Here is a 22,162-nt window from a genome sequence, read left to right on the forward strand (position 1 = left end):
GTGGTAGTTTATGGAAGAGGACTTTATTAACAATTGATCTACGATGTGTGCTGAAACTATAGCCCTTAATACATTTATTTAAAAACATTTAATTAACTATGCAAGTCCGTTAAGAACAAATTCTTATTTACAATGACAGCCTCCCCCTGAAGACACTGTGCCAATTGTGCACCGCGCTATGAGACTCCCCAATCACGGCCAGATGTGTTACAGCCTGGATTTGAACCAGGGACTGTAGCGACACCTCTTGTTCTGAGATGCAGTGCCTTAGACCGCTGCGCCACTTGGGAGCCCCCCCAAATAGCATAATGCACTTTGATAAACTGCGTCCAGTGGCTTCAATACAGTGGCAGCTGCATTGACGATATACTGTATATATATTGATGATATCGCTATAATCGTAGACTAGAATGAATGTCGACTGAATTATTTATTTTCTGTTATTTAACAAAAGGCATGACCTATTCCTATAAAATATGCACATATAATTTCTTAACTTCTAACCAAACTCAACATGCTTTTTGAAGGAAATCCTTAATCCAACTGCCTAGATATTTATAAGCGGGGACAAGGTCGATGAAGGCACCATCCAATGTATGTATGTATGTATAAATAAATCAGATACATTTTTACGTGATTTGGTAAATAACATATACTTGGTTTTACCTGCATTAACTACCAGTTTCAGTTTAACAAAGGCTTTTTGGAACACAATAAAGGAAGATTGAAGCTCCAAACTAGCCTGGTCAGACTGTTTTAAAACATTTTTTTTTTACAGATTAATAATATTGGTTTATGGGAATAGTCACAAGAAACAGACATTGGAATTGATCACCATGGGACACTCTTTGTTTTGTCCAGAAAAATCATGTTTTAATCCTTTTCAAACCAGCTACATGCAGGCTGGTCCAGGATGAAAGTTACTGAATAAGTAATGAGTGATCCACAGTGTCAAAGACAGGCCAAAAAAAAGAGCTCCACTGTATTCTTCCTATTCATATAATTAATCAAATGTAAAACCATAGAAGTAGCATAAATAGTGCTATGACCAGGTCTGATGATCATTTAGAATACATTTCATGGTTAAAAAGCATCTAAATTGAATATTTAGCAAAGTTTCGAAGATTTTAACGAGGCAAGAGTTTGGAAATGTAAATTATTAAATTAAATTATTAGTCACACAGGTCGCCATCTGCATGAAGTGGGAGTATATGGGCCAACATAATGTCACAAAGCATGAAGCCAGTTAACTTATTTCCGAGTTAGTCAGATATTAGTTTAGATAGCTCACATGCCAATTTCAAGTCTAACTAGCTAACAAGCTACCAGCTACAGTTGAAGTCAGAAGTTTACATACACTTATGTTGGAGTCATTAAACTCATTTTTCAACCACTCCACAAACTATACTATAACTTAAGTTGAAACAATACTGACTGAGGAAAGAACCTATGAGAGTGTCAGATATAGGGGAGGTAATAAGTGAGGTAATGGAGTCCAGGTGTGCCTGATGACATGCAGGTGTGCGTAATGATGGATCCCAGGACCAGTGGTTAATATACCGGTGACGTCAAACGCCGGAGGGGAGGAGTGGAAGTAGATGTGACAGTACCCCCCCACCCTCTCCAAACAAAAAAAACACCGGCCAGAGGGATGGCGACGAAGGTGGAAATCACGGATGATGTTGGAATCCAGAATGTCCTCCACCCGAACCCAACACCGCTGCTCTAGGCCATACCCCTCCCAGTCCACCAGATACGACATATAGTGTCCAATAAAAATCTGACAGCATAGGCCGGACCCCTCTTGGAGGGGTGTTGTGGGGGAAAACATCAGGTGGGGGACCATGAACCACCGGCCTGAGAAGGGAGATATGAACGGCCCTACAAATGGGGGCTCAGCTTCTTGCAGGGCAGGCGAAGTGGGAGGTTCCTGGTAGAAAGCCAGACACGACCCCCAGGGTGGTACACGTGGGTCTCACTGCGGCGACAGTCTGCCTGCTCTTTTTGATGGTGGACGGCACACTGGAGTCTCACGTGAGTGTCGCTCCACACTTCTGCTCACCTTCTGCTCACTCAACAGCAGGAGTTTCCGTCTGGCCTGGGGTCCACAGAGCCAGGGCCAGTTGAAAACACAGAACGCTGGAAGGGGGTCAATTCGGTGGAAGAGTGACGTAGCGAGTTCTGGGCATACGTTCTCCATAAAGGCTCCCAATACCCGTGATGTGAATTGAGGGCCACAGTCAGAGACGATGTCCTCCGGAAGGCCATAATGCCGGAAGACCTGCTGGAATAGTGCCTCAGAACCCGTTGAGCAGTAGCGAGACCAGAAAGTGGGATTAAACAGGATTTTGAATATCTATCCTCAACCGTCAGAGGGAAGATCCGCGACAAAGTCAATGGATAAATGGGACCAGGGACGCTGAGGCACAGGGAAGGAGTATTCCTACTGGAGCGGTCGGGGGGATTTGGTTTGGGCACATACGGAACAGGAGTTGACATAATGAGTGACATCCTGTGCCAAGGTGGGCCACCAGTACTTCTCAGAGATGGATTGGGTAGTGCGAGAAATAGCTGGATGTCCAGGTCAGCAGCTGATCCCTTATCCTCGTGGGAATGTAGATGCACTCAGGAGGACAGTTAGTGGGTGCGGGCTCCCTCTCCAGAGCCTGGCGAATGGTCACATATACGTCCCAGACCACAGGAGCTATGACTTGGGAGGAGGAGAATATAGGTGCATTCTGGACAGGACCATCTTCCGAATCGTAGAGACAGGACATTGGCATTGGCGTTTTTTGATCCTGGGCGATAGGTCAGCGGGAAGTCAAACCTTGTGAAGAGAAGGGCCAACCTTGCTTTGTGCAGATTCTGCCTCCTTGCTGTCCACATGTACTCCAGGCTCCAATGGTCAGTGAGGAATGGTTCCTTTGTGCCCTCCAGCCAGTGTCTCCACTCCTCTAATGCCAACTTCACCTCCAGGAGCTCTCGATTGCCGACGTCGTAATTCCTCTCTGTAGGGGCCAGTTTCTTAGAGTAATATACACATGGATACAATTTCTGTGGATTACCCTGCTGTTGAGACAGAACTGCCCTAGCCTAAGAAGGAGACCACCTTCTGATGAAACTGGCACTTCTCAGTCTTGATGAACAGGTGGTTGGTTAGCCAGGAGGCATTCCAGGACTGCTCGAATGTCTGTGATGTGATCCTCCGGCGTAGCCGAGTAGACCAGGATGTTATCGATATACACGATCACCTGGCATCCGAGCATGTCCCTGAACACCTTGTTAACAAATGCCTGGAACACTGACAGAGTATTGGCTAAACCAAATGGCATCACCAAGTATTCGTAGAGACCAGACATCGTGCTAAACGCAGTCTTCCATTCATCCCCCTCCCAGATGCGAATGAGATTGTATACACTCCGCAGGTCCAGTTTGGCAAAGAACTGGGCTTCGCGGATCTGTTCTATGACTGCCACCACCAACGGGAGAGGGTAACAATACCTTGTGGTGATTTCATTGAGTCCTCTGTAATCTATACATGGACGTAACCCTCAATCCTTCTTGGCCACAAAGAAACCAGCAGAATAAGTGGCTGTGCGGATAAAACCTTGTTGGAGCACCTCTTGGATGTAATCCTTCATGGCCTGGGTCTCAGCCACCAACAGAGGGTAGATGGCACAGTCCCAGGGGCGATGAGGAGAAAGACAGGTGGCATGGGTCTTGGAGAATACCTCCAGCAGGTCCTGGTAAACTTCTGAGATGTTGAGCTGAAGGGCAACCATAGGACTCTCAACCGACGTGGAACCACAGGGGATGGGGAAGCAGGTCCTCTGGCATTCAGGTGACTAGTCAGGTGACTAGTCCTGATGAATGGACTCCACGGTGAGGGTGAGTGATGTAATGGTTCCGGATCCTAATAGCCGACTATCTAGGGCTTAAACCGGGAAAGTAGAGGAGAGTGGGTATGAGATGTTAAGAGAGGAGGAAAGGGTCTGGTCAATAAAGTTCCCCACGGCACCGGAATCCACTAACGCTGTAGACAGTACTTGAGAGACAGTCAACTAGTGTGATGGACACCAACAAGAGTTTAGCAGAAAGTGATGAAGATGGAACTCACTCCTGCCCCAGGAGGTGGAAGATCACATGACCATCCCTCTCCTCTTGTGGATACTGGATTAGGAAGTGCCGGACACCGTTGGAGCCCTCCTTGACCACAATACAGACAGAGCCCCAGCTGTCTCCGTCTGCATTGCTCCACCGTGGGAAGGTGTGTGACCCCTACCTTCAGGCTCTGATCCAGTGTTCACTGAGGGAGGGAAAGAAGTGATGAGTACCGACACTCCCAAATGAGGTTATCCAGATAGATTCCCATTGCAATGAGTGCGTCCAAGTAGAGGTTGTCGTCTTGACAGGCCAGTTCCTTCTGGCTCTCCTCGCGCAGACCTCTGCAGAATAGCGTACGGGCAGGCTCATTCCATCCACTGGATGCTGCTACTGTCCGAAAGGTGAGCGTGTGCTCGTCAGCCGTCTGGTCACCCTGCTTTAATTGAAGCAAGCGCTCAAACCCCTCTCTGCCCGCCTGGGTATGATCAAAGAGACACTTGAACAGAGCCATGAACCCCTCATATGAATCTAACTACTCTCCTCTCTCCCAAACGGCCGTGGCCCATTCCAACACCTGCCCAGTCAGCAGAGAAATAACCGTGGCAACCTTGAACCTCTCTGTGGTGGGGGCTCCCATGGGGTACAGTCATATTTATCCTGGGAGGGACAAACTGGCATCGCTGACCTGAGCGGGTTGCTGAATGGGCTGTTGTGCTGGCTCGCTGGGTCTACTGGTTGTAGAGTATCCTCCGCTAGTTGAGCATAACACTGCCCGGGCATGTTCGAGAAGATGCACACTGCGAAGAGCCTCTTCTATAGCCATCTCCAGTTGTGCCAGCTGGTCATGGTGTTGACGTAGAAGGTATCCCTACGTTATTGACCATGTGGGATATATTCTGTTTTCCTGCTGTTTCCATTGTTGGAGTCAGTATTCTGCAACGTATAAGCTGGGAGTCAGAAAGCAAGTGGTGAGTTTAAACATAAACAGAACATCGAACAATATAACAAACATGAGCCACATATAGCCACAAAACACAAACAATACAGACTGAGGAAATAACCTAAGGGAGTGCCAGATATAGGAGAGGTAATAAGTGAGGTAATGGAGTCCAGGTGTGCCCGATGATTGATGCCAGGTGTGCGTAAAGATGGATCCCAGGACCGGTGGTTAGTATAACACCAGAGGGGAGGAGCGGGAGTAGACGTGACATTGAGCGGGTCTGACACCGTCTATGCTATTGGATAGAGAGCAATCACCACAGTTGTTTACCCCATGTTAGTGGGTAAGTGGACATCGTCAAATCAAAACCCATCCTTCATTTGCCTGTTGGTGTTGCAAACTCTGTTTTAGACGAGACTGACTTCATGGACAAAATTATACTATTTACACTTTGTAGTACTATTTGACATTAGAATAACTGTTTCTGACTCGTGTTGATGCCACATAGGTATTTTCAAAGGGAGTCACTCTTTAAAAGTCTACAATTCATAAGTGTCTTAGAAATATAAAACATACAGTACCAGTCAAAAGTTTGGAAGCACCTACTCATTCAAGGGTTTTTCTTTATTTTTACTATAATCTCAATGCAGAAAATTTCAATAACTTTTAAAGTTTCTTCAAGTGCAGTCGCAAAAACTATCAAACGCTATGATGAAACTGGCTCTCATGAGGACCGCCACAGGAAAGGAAGACCCAGAGTTACCTCTGCTGTAGAGGATAAGTTAATTAGAGTTAACTGCACCTCAGATTGCAGCCCAAATAAATGATTCACAGAGGTCAAGTAAAAGACATCTCAACATCAACTGTTCAGAGGAGACTGTGTGAATCAAGCCTTCATGGTCAAATTTCTGCAAAGAAACCCCTACTAAAGGACACCAATATGAAGAACAGACTTGCTTAGGCCAAGAAACACGAGCAAAGGACATTAGACCGGTGGAAATCTGTCCTTTGGTCTGATGAGTTCAATTATTTTATTATTGGTTCCAACCGCCGTGTCTTTGTGAGACGCAGAGTAGGTGAACGAAAGTATAAAACCACTAAAGTGCTGTATTGCCACCCCAAACTTTATGCTTCCTACTTCCTGGTCACGTGGAGATCAAATCAAATTTATTGGTTACATACACGTGTTTAGCATATGTTATTGCAGGTGTAGCGAAATGCTTGGTGCTTCTAGCTCCGACAGTGCATTAATATCTAACAGTTTCACAACATATACCCAAAATACATTTACATCTAAGTAAGGAATGGATTAAGAATATATGACTCACCACCTGGATTCAGTCTAATGTAGCAACATTTGAATTTCTTGTTTCTCTGTTTTTTATATTGGATAAAAGTAGAGACTCAGAGCTTTGAAAGTTGATCATCTTGTAAATTCACTTTTGAGAAAACTGTCTTTCAATGTTTTGGTACTGCTATTGGTGAGCACCTCTTTGTCTACACCCATTCAGCATTGTTCACACCCTCTTAAGCCTTAGCCCCACCCATCTCTTTAAGGGTTGATCCAACCGTTCTGTACTAACTTGTCAGCTACTTCCAGACATCTAAGACAGAGAGAATAAGTCGTGTTGTTCTGAAAGCTCTGACCTCACAACTACAGTCAAGCACCCAAGGTAACTGGATAACATTGGCTAGCTACTTCCAGCCACATAATGAGAGAACACCCCACTCTGACCATTTTACTCGCCCTAGCACAGCTGGATTAGTCTTTTTTCATTTTATACAGAGCGTTGGTGACTAACTGTGCAATTGGCAACAATTTAATTATGCTTTGTTGCCGATGTTTACTAACACCGGACATATTCAAGTGATCAAAAATGCATGTTAGTGTGCCAGAGCGCAGAATAAGGCGAGAGTATTTTGTTAAGATATGTAGCGAGATAGCTAACTAGGTAAACAATAAATCCTAATTCATGCCAGCTAGCTAACAGTACACCTTAACTTGAAATAAAAATACTTCGTCAAAATTATAGTGGAGTCTTTTGTTAAGACATGTAGCTAGCTAGCTACATTTTTCTTACCATAATCTCAACTCATGACGTTACTACCCTGCATCACTCTGAAGGTAGCTAACCAACCAGGTTCTATGGCTATAAGCAAATGTGTCTGAGATATGAAGAATAAGATCATACACATAACGTTAGCTAGTGACCCAGCCAGCCAATGTTAGCTAGCTAACAGTACACTTGAAATGAAACCACTTTCTGTCAAAATTAGAAACATGTAAAATCTGAAAATCTTACCAGTATAGATCATGGTTGGGTGCGTCTCCTGTCTGATGCCATGCATGGTTGCCTTAGTTTGACAATGTAATCCAGACTGGTGTTTTCTCCATCTCCTTAGCTATCATTTTCGATTCCACTCATTTCAAAACAAGGTCCTCCAGAAAATGGAAAGCATACACATAACGTTAGCTAGCGAGCCAGCCAACGTTAGCTAGCTAACAGTACACTTGACAATAGGTTTATACAGTTTTACTATTCAGTATATATATTTTTTAAAGCCGCATTTGACATGATTACCTAAACATACTGACCAGTTCCAATAGACAGACGCGTGCTATATGGTAGAGCAATTCAAACTCAACTCTCGGCATGTCCAGCCCACTCATTATCTCAGCCAATCATGGCTAGTGGGAAGGTTGCTCACTTTTTCTGTGGCTAAACCAACAAGGGTCGTAATTTAACAATTGTATGAGTATTTACAGATGGCATACAAGTTTGATATTAAAACGTCTTACAAGTCCATGCTAGGTAAAGCTCCACCTTATCTCAGTTCACTGGTCATGATGGCAACACCCACCCATAGCACGCGCTCCAGCAGGTGTAGCTCACTGATCATCTTTAAAGCCACACCTCATTTGGCCGCCTTCCAGTTCTCTGCTGCCAGTGACTGGAACGAATTGCAAAAATCGTTGAAGTTGGAGACTTTTATCTCCCTCACCAACTTTAAACATCTGCTATCTGAGCAGCTAACCGATCGCTGCAGCTGTACATAGTCCATCGGTAAATAGCCCACCCAATTTACCTACCTCATCCCCATACTGTTTTTATTTATTTACTTTTCTGCTCTTTTGCACACCAGTATCTCTACCTGCACATGACCATCTGACCATTTATCACTCCAGTGTTAATCTGCTAAATTGTAATTATTCGCCTACCTCCTCATGCCTTTTGCACACAATGTATATAGACTCTTTATTTTTTTCTACTGCATCATTGACTAGTTTATTGTTTACTCCATGTATAACTCTGTGTTGTTGTCTGTTCACACTGCTATGCTTTATCTTGGCCAGGTCGCAGTTGTAAACGAGAACTTGTTCTCAACTAGCCTACCTGGATAAATAAAGGTAAAATTAAAAAATGGCTGGGGGGCAGTATTGAGTAGCTTGGATGAATAAGTTGCCCAAAGTAAAGGCCTGCCCCTCAGTCTCAGTTGCTAATATATGCATATTATTAGTAGTATTGGAAAACACTAAAGTTTAAAAACTATTTGAATGATGTCTGTGAGTATAACAGATCTCATATGGCAGGCAAAATCATGAGGAGAAATCAAAACAGGAAGTGAGAAATCTGAGCTTGGTATGTATTCACCACAGTTACCAATGAAATCCCCTTTAGATATTAATGATGTTGCACGTCCTAAGGGTTCCACTAGATGTCACCCATCTATAGAAATTTGAATGAGACTTCTACTGTGTTGTGGAACTGAATGAGAGCAGTATATATCAGGTGACTGGCAGCCAGCCATTTTCTGATCACGCGCATTCCTCATGGTATCCAATTGCGTTCCATTGCTCATCAAGACACAAAGGAATACTCCGGTTGGAACTTTATTGAAGCTATATGTTAAGAACATCCTAATGATTGATTCTGTACTTAGTTTGAAATGTTTCTTCGACCTGTAGTATAACTTTTTGAAGTTTTTGTCCAACGTAACGTTGACCAGAATGAGAGTTTGGATATGTATACCAAATGAGCTGACAAAAGAAGGTATTTGGACATAAATAACGGACATTATTGAACAAAACAAACATTTATTGTGGACCTGGGATTCCTGGAGTGCTTTCTGATGTAGATCAAAGGTAAGGGAATATTTATCATGTAATTTCTTGTTTATGTTGACGCCAACATGGCGGCTATTGTGACTATTTCTTCTGAGCACCATCTCAGATTATTGCATGGTTTGCTTATTCCGTTAAGTTTTTTTGAAATCAGACACAGCAGTTGCATTAAGGAGAGGTATATCTATAATTCCATGTGTATAACTTGTATTATCATCTACATTTATGATGAGTATTTCTGTTGAATGATGTGGCTATAAAAAAATCACTGGATGTTTTTGGAACTAGTGAATGTAACGCGCCAATGTAAACTCATATTTTGATAAATATGAACTTTATCAAACAAAACATGCATGTATTGTGTAACATGAAGTCCTATGAGTGTCATCTGATGAAGATCTTCAAAGGTTAGTGATTCCTTAATTTATTCATTCCTCTCTTTGGCTGGGAAAATGGCTGTTTTTATTGTGGTTCGGTGGTCACCTAACATAATAGTTTGGTGCTTTCGCCGTAAAGCCTATTTGAAATCGGACACTGTGGTGGGATTAACAACACGACTACCTTTAAAACGGTATAAGATACATGTATGTTTGAGGAATTTTAATTTAGATTTTTGATGTTTTGAATTTGGCGCCCTGCAACTTCACTGGCTGTTGTCATATCGATCCCGTTAACAGGATTTCAGCCCTAAGATGTTTTAAGGCACATGAAAGTTCACATGTTTGCGAAGGCATTTCTGTCCAAAAACACATTTTGATACAATAAATATTTCTTAAGTTCAAACAGCTCTCCTGTGAAGTCATGACTTGCGACATACGCCTAGTTTCCTGAATCGGGTCACATATATACATATATGTAAGAGCGGCATTGGACTAACATATAGTGGCTTAGTGTAGAATACAGTATATACATTTGAGATGGGTGATGCAATATTTATACACAATTAAAGTGACTAAGATACCATAGAATAGTATAGAGTACAGTTTATACATATGAGATGAGTAATGCAAGATACGGAAACATTATTAAAGTGGCTAGTGTTTCATTTCCTTAAAGTGGCCAGTAATTCCTAATCGATGTCTATAGGCAGCCGACTCTCATGTGCTGGAGATGGCTGTTTAACAGTCAGCGGTGTAGTATAGAATACAATACAGTATATACATATGAGATGAGTGATGCAATATGTAAACAATTAAAAAGTGACTAAGATACCGTAGAATAGTGTGGAGTGCAGTTTATACATATGAGATAAGTAACGCTAGATATGGAAACATTATTAAAGTGGCAAGTGATCCATCTCTAAAAGTTGCCAGTGATTCCTAATCGATGTCTTATAGGCAGCCGACTCCGATGTGTTAGTGATGGCTGTTTAGCAGTCTGATGGCCTTGAGATAGAAGCTGTCTCTCGGTTCCAGCTTTGATGCACCTGTTCTGACCTCACATTCTGGATGATAGCGGGGTGAACAGGCAGTGGCTCGGGTGGTTGATGTCCTAGGTGATATTTTTGTCCTTCCTATGGCATCGGGTGCTGTAGGTGTCCAGGAGGGTGGGAAGTTTTCCCCCCGGTAATGCGTTAGGCAGACCGCACCACCCTCTGGAGAGCCCTGCGGTTGTGGGCGATGCAGTTGCCGTACCAGGTGGTGATACAGCCTGACAGGATGCTCTCAATTGTGCATCTGTAAAAGTTTGTGGAGAGTTAAGACAAATGTATTTCGCCTCCTGGGGTGGAAGAGACGCTGTTGCATCTTCTTCACCACACTGTCTGTGTGGGTGGACCATTTCAGTTTGTCTGTGATGTGTACGCCGACGAACTTGAAGCTTTTCACCTTCTCCACTGTGGTCCCGTCGATATGGATAGGGTGGTGCTCCTTCTGCTGTTTCCTGAAGTCCACAATCATCTCCTTAGTTTTTTAAACATTGAGTGAGAGGTTATTTTCCTGGCACCACACTCCCAGTGCCCTCACATCCTCCCTGTAGGCGGTCTCATCATTATTGGTTTTCAAGCCTACTACTGTTGTGTCGTCTGCAAACTTGATGATTGAGTTGGAGGCTTGCTTGGCACGGGTGAACAAGGAGTACAGGAGGGGGCTGAACATGCACCCTTGTGGGGCCCCAGTGTTGAGGGTTAGTGTAGAGGAGGTGATATGACCTTTATCTAGTCTTTAAAAGCACTTCATGATGACAGAGATGAGTGCTACGGGGCGAGAGTCATTTAGTTCAATTACTTTAGCTTTCTTATGTACAAGGACAATGGTGGCCATCTTGAAACATGTGGGGACAAAAGACTGGGATAAGGAGAGATTGTAAATATCTGTAAACACACAGCTAGCTGGTCTGCGCATGGCAGGAAGCTTGGTATCAGTGTTGTATTGGGCCATTCGCACTATCCTCTGTAGTGTCTTGCGGTCAGAGGCCGAGCAGTTGCCATTACCAGGCAGTGATGCAACCAGTCAGGATGCTCTCGATGGTGCAGCTGTAGAACCTTTTGAGGATCTGAGGACCCATGCCAAATGTTTTAAGTCTCCTGAGGGGGAATATGTTTTGTCATGCCCTCTTCATGACTGTCTTGCTGTGCTTGGACCATGTTACTTTGTTGGTGATGTGGACGCCAAGGAACTTGAATCTCTCAACCTGCTCCACTGCAGCCCCATCGATGAGAATGGGGGCGTGCTCAGTCATCTTTTTCTTGTAGTCTACAATCATCTCCTTTGTCTTGATCACATTGAGGGAGAGGTTCTTGTCCTGGCACCACACGGCCAGGTCTTTGAACTCTTCCCTATAGGCTGTCTCATCATTGTTGGTGATCAGGCCTACCACTGTCATTGGAAAATGTAATTATGGTGTTGGAGTCATGCCTGGCTATGCAGTCATGAGAGAACAGGGAGTACAGGACGTGACTCAGCATGCACCCCTGAGGGGCCCCTGTGTTGAGGATCAGCGTGTCGGATGTGTTGTTACCTACCCTTACCACCTGGGGGTGGCCCGTCAGGAAGTCCAGGATCCAGCCTGTTGGTCAGCGCATGCTCACAGTACACATCCTGGTAATCCGTCTGGTCCTGTGAATGTTGACCTGTTTAAAGGTCTTACTCACATCGGCTGCGGAGAGCATGATTACACAGTCTTCCAGAACAGCTGGTGCTCTCATGCATGTTTCAGTGTTAATTGCCTCAAAGCGAGGATAGAGGTAGTTTAGCTCATCTTGTAGGCTCGTGTCACTGGGCAGCTCACTGCTGTGCTTCCCTTTGTAGTCTGTAATAGTTAACAAGCCCTGCCACATTCGTTAAGCATCAGAGCCGGAGTAGTACGATTCGATCTTAGTCCTGTATTGACGATTTCTTATAAGCTTCCGTGTTAGTCCCGCTCCTTGAAAGCAGCAGCTCTTGCCTTTAGCTCGGTGCAGATGCTGCCTGTAATCCATGGCTTCTGGTTGGGGTATATACGTACGGTCACTGTGGGGATGAAGTCATTGATGCACTTATTGATGAAGCCAATGACTAATGTGGTGTACTCCTCAAACATATTCCAGTCTATGCTAGCAAAATAGTCCAGTAGCTTAGCATCTACTTCATCTGACCACTTTTTTTATTTATTTAGTCACTGGTGCTTCCTGCTTTATTTGAGCTTGAAGGTAGGAATCAGGAGGGTAGAATTATGGTCATATTTGCTAAATGGAGGATGAGGGAGAGCTTTGTATGCATCTCTGTGTGTGGAGTATAGGTGGTCCAGAGTTATTTTTCCTCTGGTTGCACATTTAACATGCTGATAGAAACGGATTTAAGATTTCCTGCATTAAAGTCCCCAGCAACTAGGAGCGCCGCCTCTGGGTGAGCGTTTTATTGTTTGCTTATGGCAGAAAACAGCTCATTCAATGCTCTCATAGTTACAGCCAATGACTGTGGTACTCACATCGGCCACAGCGAAGGAGAGCCCACAGTCCTTGATAGAGGGCCGCGACGGTCGCAATGCATTATCCTCAAAGCAAGCAAAGGTGTTCAGCCTGTCCGGAAGCAAGACGTCGGTGACCGCAACGGTCCTTTTATAATCTGTGATAGTCTGTAGACGCTGCTACATATGTCTCGTGTCTGAGCTATTGAACTGGGACTCAACTTTGTCCCTATACTGACATATAGCCTGCTTGATTGCTTTGCGGAGGGAATAACTACACTGTTTGTATCCTTCCATATTCCCAGTATTTTTTCCCTAGTTAAATGCAGTGGTTCGCTCTTTCAGTTTTGTGCGAATGCTCCCATCTATCCACGGTTTCAATAGTCACATTGGGTACAACATCTCCTATGCACTTCCTGATAAACTCATTCACCTTGTTGGTATATGCGTTGATATTATTTTCTGAAGCTACTCTGAACATATCCCAGTCCGCGTAATCAAAACATTCTTCAAATTCTTGAAGCGTGGATTCCGATTGGTCAGACCAGTGTTGAATACTCCTTACCACGGGTGCTTCCTGTTTGAGTTTCTGCCTTTCGGAGGGGAGGAGCAAGATGGAATCATGGTCCAATAGGGGAGGGCCTTATTTTCATCCTGGAAGGTAGTAAGTATAACGATGTACTGAGAACTCAACTGGCTTTACAGAGTCCGACAGTATATCTCGAGAGAGCCATGTTTCCGTGAAGCAAAGTATGTTACAATCCCTGGTGTCTCTCGCCTTGAGCTCATCAACTTTATGATCCAGAGATTGGACATTAGTGAGTAAAATACTCGGAAGCGGTGGGTGGTGTCCACGCTTCCTATGTCGGACCAGAAGACCGCCCCGAGTACCCCTCTCATTGTTTTGGGTCAGCCTCTGGAATAAGTTAAATTGCTCTGGTGAGAGCAAACAAAGGATCTGCTCCAGGGAAGTCTTAATACTTTTCGTAATGCTGGAAGTTTTGGTGAGTTACCGCCTCTCTAATATCTAATAGTTCTTCCCGGCTGTACGTAATGACACAAGACAATTCCTGAGCTAATAACGTAAAAAAAATAGTACATAAACAAACTAAATACTGCAGAGTCTCCTAAGAGCTAGTCACGACTGCATTTTCATCTAGGAGTTACTCTGGGAGAATCTCAATTGCATACTCCTTGCGGTAACCTCTGGCTCTCTCTTCCAACAGGTTTTGAAAAGGCAGCTAGGAGAGAGGACACGAGGAATCTGCAATTGAGATTCTCTCCCTATATCCCCTTAAGTCCTTGACGGATGCCCCTCTAGCTCACCAAATGTCACTGAAATTAAACAACAAGCAATATTATTATTCAGAAAAATACAGCTTGACCTCCAGCCTCAGTTATTTGTTGAGCGGCCTTCAAATCCGCCAGCCTGGCATATGTCAGTTTGTTGCAGTGAGCCTCTGATTGCATTATTTCCAGGGTGAAACCAGCCATTTATCCCAGGGAAATTTCACCTGCTTTGGCCCCTCACTCCCTCCCTTCTCAACCTCTCCCATTGTTACTCTTTTTAGAAAGAGCTGCCGGGAAACGCACGCACACACACACCCGCTCCCACTCTCTTGAAGACACGTGCACGCACACCATATGGCACACACACACAGACAGAACCCTAACAAGGAGCACAGATGTTTAGCCGTGCAGAAAGTGGTCCTAATGCCTGTATTCCTGAATCACACAAATGTCCGCAGTCACAATGGTTACGCTTATCAAAGCAGCATCCAAAATATACTTTCAGATTATTTACAAATAAATTTCCCTCTGATGTTCAGTCAGGATAACAATGTTTTCTGAGGTAATCTGAAGTTGCTTCTGCACTGTCTGATGTGTTTACAGTTAGTAGGCCATAACCCATGTGGTAAAGTAAGCTCTTTGTAGATTGTTTTCCGATTTTTTAACCATTCAAAAAGATCAAAACCTTTCCAATTCAAACAATTTAGGTATTTTCAACAGTATCTCAACAAGTTCTTCACTCTTTGAAAAAAAGTGTTCCAGAAAGGTTCTTTGGCTGTCCCAGTAGGAGTACCCTTTTTGGTTCTAGGTAGGACCCTCTGTGGTAAGGGTTCTACCTGGAACCAAAAAAGGTTCTTCAAAGGGTTCTCCTATGGGGACAGCCGAAGAACCCTTTTAGGTTCTAGAAAGCACATTTTTTTCTAAGAGTTTTGAAGAAAACCCCTGTACAAGAGCAGAGAGCACAAGCCTCGTCAAGTTACTGGGGTTTACTAGCCTCGGTTGGCTAACTTAATCCAGGACGTGATGGAGCTGACCTGGGAGGCCAAGTGTGACATCCATCGGTCTTGACAAACTACTGGCAAACACACAATTCCATCAGGGCCAACCCACAGGTCGTTTCATAGCAGAGATTTATATGGCTGTAAATAAGCTCATCTGCTGCATGCGTCACAAAGACAAACATCAGGGCATGGAAGATTAAGGCCTATAAAGCCTAACCTCCAGGGCTACAATTTAGAACAGGTTTACTCTGACCTTCCACATAATGTTATGGAATAGGTCAAATAGTTTAGACAGCACACTACAGCTCACTACCACTTTAACACTCCATTCCCCCCGGGGGCAGCAGAAATCTTGTCCAATTGCAAAGCCTGGTTGATAAGGAGACAGGTGCTGCCAATTAAGTCTGGTTTTGTTTTTCAGTCTTTAGTTTGGGCATGCCTGTGATTTTTGTCCTTTTTGTACATATTTATATTGCGTCACTATCTGAGCAAATAATAATCCGCTTGGACTAGCCGACCAAGAGGCCAAAAGAGACAGAGTTAGCCCTGGACCATGGTTAGGTTGCTGTCTCTTTGGGCACATGTACATTCAACCCCTAGGTGCATACTAGGGATACAACGGTACAGTGGGTCCACAGTTCGGTATGTAGCACGGTTTGTGGGCCATTTAAGAAAAAAATAAAAACACTTCACCCTTTAAACAATGAACTCTATTTTCCCTATAGACAAATCAAACTTGGCCTGGTTTCTGTCTCTACTGTATGAAATCAAGGGGAGAAAAACATAAAAATTAAAAAGTGCTTCTTAGATTTGACAATCTGTAGCTCTTCATATCCCAATCCACTACATAGTGAACTGTCACAGTGAGGTGGCTTTGAGTTGCTCTGGAGGTCCAACTGTCAGTGGGGAGAACTAGATAGGGTGTCGGTGTCAATTAGTTAATTAGTTTTCAATTTCTTTCTGTGATGTTTCATGGAGTTTGGGAATGACTTGGCTGCTAAAATGTGTGCGGGAGGGGACATTGTAACGTGGTTCAATTTCCCCCTCAATTCTTTTTCATTTTTTTAAACCACCGAATAGGGCTGCAAATCTTTGGCTATGAATACTCCCACTGCTTTTGGTATTTCTTTATTTTTCTGAATTTGTCACAAATTGTTCTTGGAAGGCAGCAGTGAGAGATTGTTGTGTTTTCGCTAACGAGTGGACTCTCCTTGCTACAGCTCCACCTGCAAGGGGTATGGCCGGGTGATGGCGATGTAAATTACAAGTTAGAAGTGTTTCCATTTGAGTAGCCAACAGTTGCAAAGCAATGCTTGCAGACTGTACTTTGATTGTTATGGTCTTCTTACCCTCGTCATCATATTGAACGCTGAATCCAAAATATTCCCACACGGCGGACTTGAAAGACCTCGGTGCTTCTTCAAATGTGCTTCTCTTTATCTCGCTGGCGTTCGCCATTATCACGTTGGAGCTGAAAGAATATTAGTTTTTAGTTTCCCCTCTCTTCATGGGGCCCTTTTAGGGAGGTTTCCTACTGAGATGTCATTGCAAATCATCCATTGATTGTTTAATGGGGAGGGGGTTGGAGTCACTGCGGTTGCCACATTTTGAGACATTGCTGTGGAGTAAAGTTTGTCAGTCCTCAGAAGCCCCCTAACGGCCACAGGCTGTGCGTCTGGTTCTGTGGATCTGAATGTATGACGTGTGTGTAGTCTGCAACGCAATAAGCACGTTTGGAAATTATAGGAAAATGACAGGCATACCGTAATTTTGTGGTTCATGTGTGCGTATCGATAACATCTGTGTACCGTTGCGTCCCTAGTGCAGACACTGACTTCTTACAAAGATGCACATCTTAAAATCAGGTTAAAAACCAGTTAACTAGGTCTAAGACCCCTAGGCATAGCGAGTGCAGCAGTATTAGCAGGCTAGTTATTGGTTTTCGTTACACTATGACCTGCGACCTCAATATACTGTAGATGAGGCCTATTACAGTTCTGTAAGCCAGTGGTGGTCCTGGGGAGCAATTATAATTCTATAGCAATAAAACAAACATACCTGATACTATAATCAGTAAGAACTGGATTAGAGCATGTGTTAGTGCAAGGCTAGAACAAAACCCTGGACTACAGCTCTCCAGGACCAGGGATGGAGTCTGCTGACATAGAGACTAGAGACATTGGTTATGTAAATATCACCCCGGTGTGTGCGTGATTCCAGAGTACTGCCCCCTGTAATTCTTTATTTTTTTAGAATTCAATTGACTCTTATGATGGAAGCCTGGAGATTTTTATTCTAGACATGAATATATTGCAATATTATGTCTAGGTGATACTAAGCTACACAGATAACTCGTGCTTGGCTGCCAAATGTATAGGTGTCCCCATAATAATTAAATTGAGGAAGTGTGATCATAATCATTATTTTATCAATTCACAGTATTGAATTGAACTAATGAAAATGCCCTCCATCCTGCTTATGTGAGCTGCTGAACAGCGAGAAAGTGAATTTGCCATTTCCACAAAGTTTTGGTAATGCCCTGCTTTGCGGTCTACAGCCTACATCAACAGCCAGGTTTCATTAAATAGGCCTAGTTAAATTTTTTCATTTTTATTGCACACTTAATTAAACTGACGTATTTGGCGATGTTGAAGCTCAATTGGTTTATTCGGATCCCCTTAGTTTTTGCCGAAGCGGCAGTTATTCTTCCTGGGGTCTGCACAAAACCATAAAACACGACAAGCAACAAAAGCAATAATACACTGATAGACAAGAACAGTCACACAAATATAAAATACAATGATATACAAACAAAACTAAATAATAATGTGTGTTTAGATTGTGTGTGTTAGAGTGTGTTTGTGTGTGTGTCATTTCACTGTCCCTATTTTGCCATAAAGGGAACGTTGCTGTTTGCTTGAGTAATTGGAGATGGAAGGATTTCCATGGGATCATGGCTCGGTATAATACTGTGCATTTCCTTTAATTCATTTTGGACTTGGGGACTGTGAAGCGACCTCTGGTGACGTCTTATGGGATAGGTATGGGTGTCTGTGCTGTATGTTATTCGATTATCCAGACAAACCTGGAATGTACCACAGTAATATTTCTCATAAAAGCTAGGAGAAGCAGTTAACCACTCGTCAACCCTCAACCAGGAAAGACAGGCATGCATGTTGTTGTTAGTTCTGTATGTACAGTTAAGGGCAAGGCGTGCTGCTCTGTTTTGAGCCAGCTGCAGCTTTGCTAGGTCTTTCTTTGCTGCACTTGACCATATTACCAGATAGTAATCAAGATGGGACAAGACCAGAGCCTGAACAACTAGTACAGTTGATTTTTGTGTAAAAAAAAACAAACACATAACATATTTTTATAACAGACATACCCCTGCCCATATTCACACACTCCTCCCCATCTTCACAACAACTTTGTCAATACGACTTGACCATGGTAATTTGACCATCCAATGTTATACCTAGGAGTTTAGCTTCCTCAACTTGTTAAATGGTCACACCATTTATACACAACTCCAGTTGAGGTTGATGTCTTAGAGCATGTTTTGAACCAAATACAATGCTTTTAGTTTAATATGTACAGTATTTAAGACCAGTTTATTAATAGCCCTTTTCTGCAGTTAATGACCAAAAGTACTCTCTTTGTCCTCATGGGTGGAATGTAAATATTTTTCATAATTTCATTATTAATAAAGATGACAATTTTTATTAAATCCTGTGTTTCTATGTTCATGTTTTTTTTTCTATATTTCAGTCTTCTGTGATGCATATAAAGTGTAATATTGGGATGCAAACAAAATAAATTATACATTTAAACTCTATATCTGACATGGTTCAGGTGGCTTATTTTTTAAAACTCCATAACCCTATGTGTGAGGTGTATACTTTGGTTTTAAAGTAGATTTGTTTAAGACAACCAAGAATCACTCTGTGTGACTCTGATTTAGCCCACTGCAGTAAAAGGTTATTCTGATACAGACTGATATCACCTATTCTGATACAGACTGTAAGTCCTTATTTAGAATGTCAGTGAGCTCACTGGCTTGGGTGCTGACATGTAGAGTGTCGAATAATCTGCATATACACAGTCATTCTAGCTTCGAGGAAGACCAGTGGCAAATCATTTGTACAAATACAGAAGAGTAATGGCCCAAGGCAACTGCCCTGACGGACACCACACTCTCTGGGTTCTATTGGATAAATAACTCTCCATTCATGTGATGGCAGGTGATGTCATGCCATAGTAGGTGGGTTTTTTTAACTAACAATTTATGATCAATAACATCAAAGGCTCTAACAGTACAGCCCCAACTATCATCTTGTTATACATTTATTTTAACCAATCATCAGTCATCTGAGCCAGTGCAGTACAAGTTGAGTACCCTTCTATATACGCATGCTGAAAGTCAGTAGTTAACTTATCTGAGAAATAGCATAATATTTGGTCAAACACAATTCTCTCCATCAGTTTACTAAGAATTATTATTATATTATATTATTAACAGGCAGCAAACTGATTGGGCAGTTGTTAGAGCTAGCAAAAAGTGTTTTAGTATTTTTAAGTAGTGGAGTTACTTTAGGTTCCTTCCATGCCTGTGGAAAAACACTATTTTAGGCTTTGGTTAAAGATAGAACAATTAGGGGTGACAATACAGTCTGCTACCATTCTCAATAGTTGTCATTTCACTTCTGCGTTTTTCTATTTTACTAGTCTGCAGCTTTTCGATAACCATCTTTCTCACTTTCTCCTCAGACTCCATCCAGGTCTCATGTGGAGACTCTGGTATGCCATCCACAATAATGTTAATCCTCCTGGATTGTCCCTCTAGATCAGGCCTGGGCAAAGGCCGGTGTAACCGATGTGAAATGGCTGGCTAGTTAGCGGTGGTGCGCGCTAATAGCATTTCAAATCGGTAGCGTCGCTTGCTCTGAGACCTTGAAGTAGTAGTTCCCCTAGCTCTGCAAGGGCCGCGGCTTTTGTGGAGCGATGGGTAACGATGCTTCGAGGGTGACTGTTGATGTGTGCATAGGGTCCCTGGTTCGAGCCCGGGCAGGGGTGAGGGTACGGACTAAAGTTATACTGTTACATTGATGTTGTTGACCCGGATCACTGGTTGCTGCGGAAAAGGAGGTCAAAAGGGGGGTGAGTGTAACCGATGTGAAATTTTGCGATAGTATAGTTTTGAAAAACATTTGTTATTCATGTTAAAAGCCCAATGAATACTCGCCTTTGTGTAACGATTTAACTCCCACCGCTTGCGGGACATTTATTTTGAAGGCACGTATAAATAACAACTGCATGAGGGCAGACAGTGACTGACAGGCAGACACATATCATACTTACAAATAGTAGATAGTTAGAAATTGCGCAAAAATGACTTTTTGAAAGATTTCAAAGAAAAGGAAAGTAGACAATGAATGTAGGGCGTTCCAGGAAGAGTGGACATTGAAATATTTCTTTATTGAGGTATCAGGGAAAGCTGTGTGCAAAGAGACCATCGCTGTCTTGAAAGACTACAACTTGTCCCAACACCTCCAGGCGAAGCATGCAGAGAAATATAGGAATGTGTCTTCTGAGCAGAGGGCAAGTGCATCGAAACAGTTGCTTTCTCAGTTGCAAAAGCAACAACTATTTTTCACAAAACTGCATTCAGCAAATGACAGAATTGCGAGAGCTAGCTATGTACTGTCCCACAAAATTGCTAAACATAGCAAGCCATTAGCTGAGGGCAAACTCATTAAATAATGTTTAATTGACTCTGCAGCAATACTTTGTCCAATACTTTGACTAAGTGAAGTTTAAATAAAGGTAATACAATACAAATCAGTTCTTATTTTCTTGCAAGACGCACCTGTCCAACTATGTAATGTCTCTTAAAACAAAGGGATGCCAATACGCATTGGACCAGTATTATCAGAGGACCTTGGAGTTTGCCGAAATACAGTAGGTTATTCTGGATGGAATTGTTACACTCCAGCCATGTAAAAATGAATGACATGGCAGATTCGCACAGGACAATAATGATAGATATGGTGTTTTGCCCTTGTTCACAAAATGACATTATACGACCTCCCCCAGTAAAACTAATCCCATCCGAATAGGCTGATTTCGGTTACTAGGTTAGTTTTAGCAACAGCGAAAATACACATATACACTTATACATACCAACGCCACTGATTGCCAGAAGATGTAGTAAGCAACACTGGCGAAATTAGGAATAAAACAGTGACTAAGTGAATCAAAACAGCTGCTATGGAGGTAACTGCACAAGCCTTATATACAGCCATTCTTTTCAAAACTGGGCCTCTTCGATTTAATGGTACTGATGCCTGAATGTGGGACGTTGCTGTTGCATGTTCCAAGCTGTGAGCTCTGTGCTCAATGCTCTGTGTGCTGACTGGAAGAGAGAGTGGGAACCCACAGGGGAACACTACAAATGATCCGTCAAGTGCAGAACAGAGACACACTTGCTGTCTCTCTCTCTCTCACACACACACACTAACCTTCTCCCTTTCTCACACCCACTCACACAATTTGCCACCATCTCCTTCCACACACACTCACACAGAGATCATGACCCATCTATTTGACACATATGTTCGCAGTCACACACATGTTCGCCGTCTTCCACTCTCTCTCACACACACACCCTTAAACTCTCTCTTCTTCTCTTTAGACATCTTCCATGCTCTGCTCGATCATGGATGCTAAAGCACAAAGAGGTAACTCATGGCCAGACTGGCCATTTAGCTGCCCATGACCCGCAGTCCAGCCAAGTCACTGACCGGCTAGGCCCACTAACCT

The 22,162-nt window shown here is 43.1% G+C and overlaps 1 protein-coding gene across 5 annotated transcripts in view; it reads right to left on the reverse strand.

Moving 5' to 3' along the window:
• The window catches only part of raly (RALY heterogeneous nuclear ribonucleoprotein), a 161,873-nt gene that overhangs the window by 108,861 nt on the left and 30,850 nt on the right, over positions 1-22,162 (reverse strand). For 4 of the 5 annotated variants that reach the window (XM_046312481.1, XM_046312478.1, XM_046312480.1 and 1 more), the window contains exon 1: positions 16,693-16,818. The exons of the other annotated variant lie outside the window; for it this stretch is intronic. In XM_046312481.1, coding sequence (XP_046168437.1) covers positions 16,693-16,801 — 109 coding nt within the window. In that variant the 5' untranslated portion in view covers positions 16,802-16,818. Of the gene's footprint in view, positions 1-16,692; positions 16,819-22,162 lie in introns of those variants that run through there. 5 annotated transcript variants of the gene reach the window in all.

This window comes from Oncorhynchus gorbuscha, linkage group LG18 (assembly GCF_021184085.1).
Source record: "Oncorhynchus gorbuscha isolate QuinsamMale2020 ecotype Even-year linkage group LG18, OgorEven_v1.0, whole genome shotgun sequence".
Taxonomy (NCBI): domain Eukaryota; kingdom Metazoa; phylum Chordata; class Actinopteri; order Salmoniformes; family Salmonidae; genus Oncorhynchus; species Oncorhynchus gorbuscha.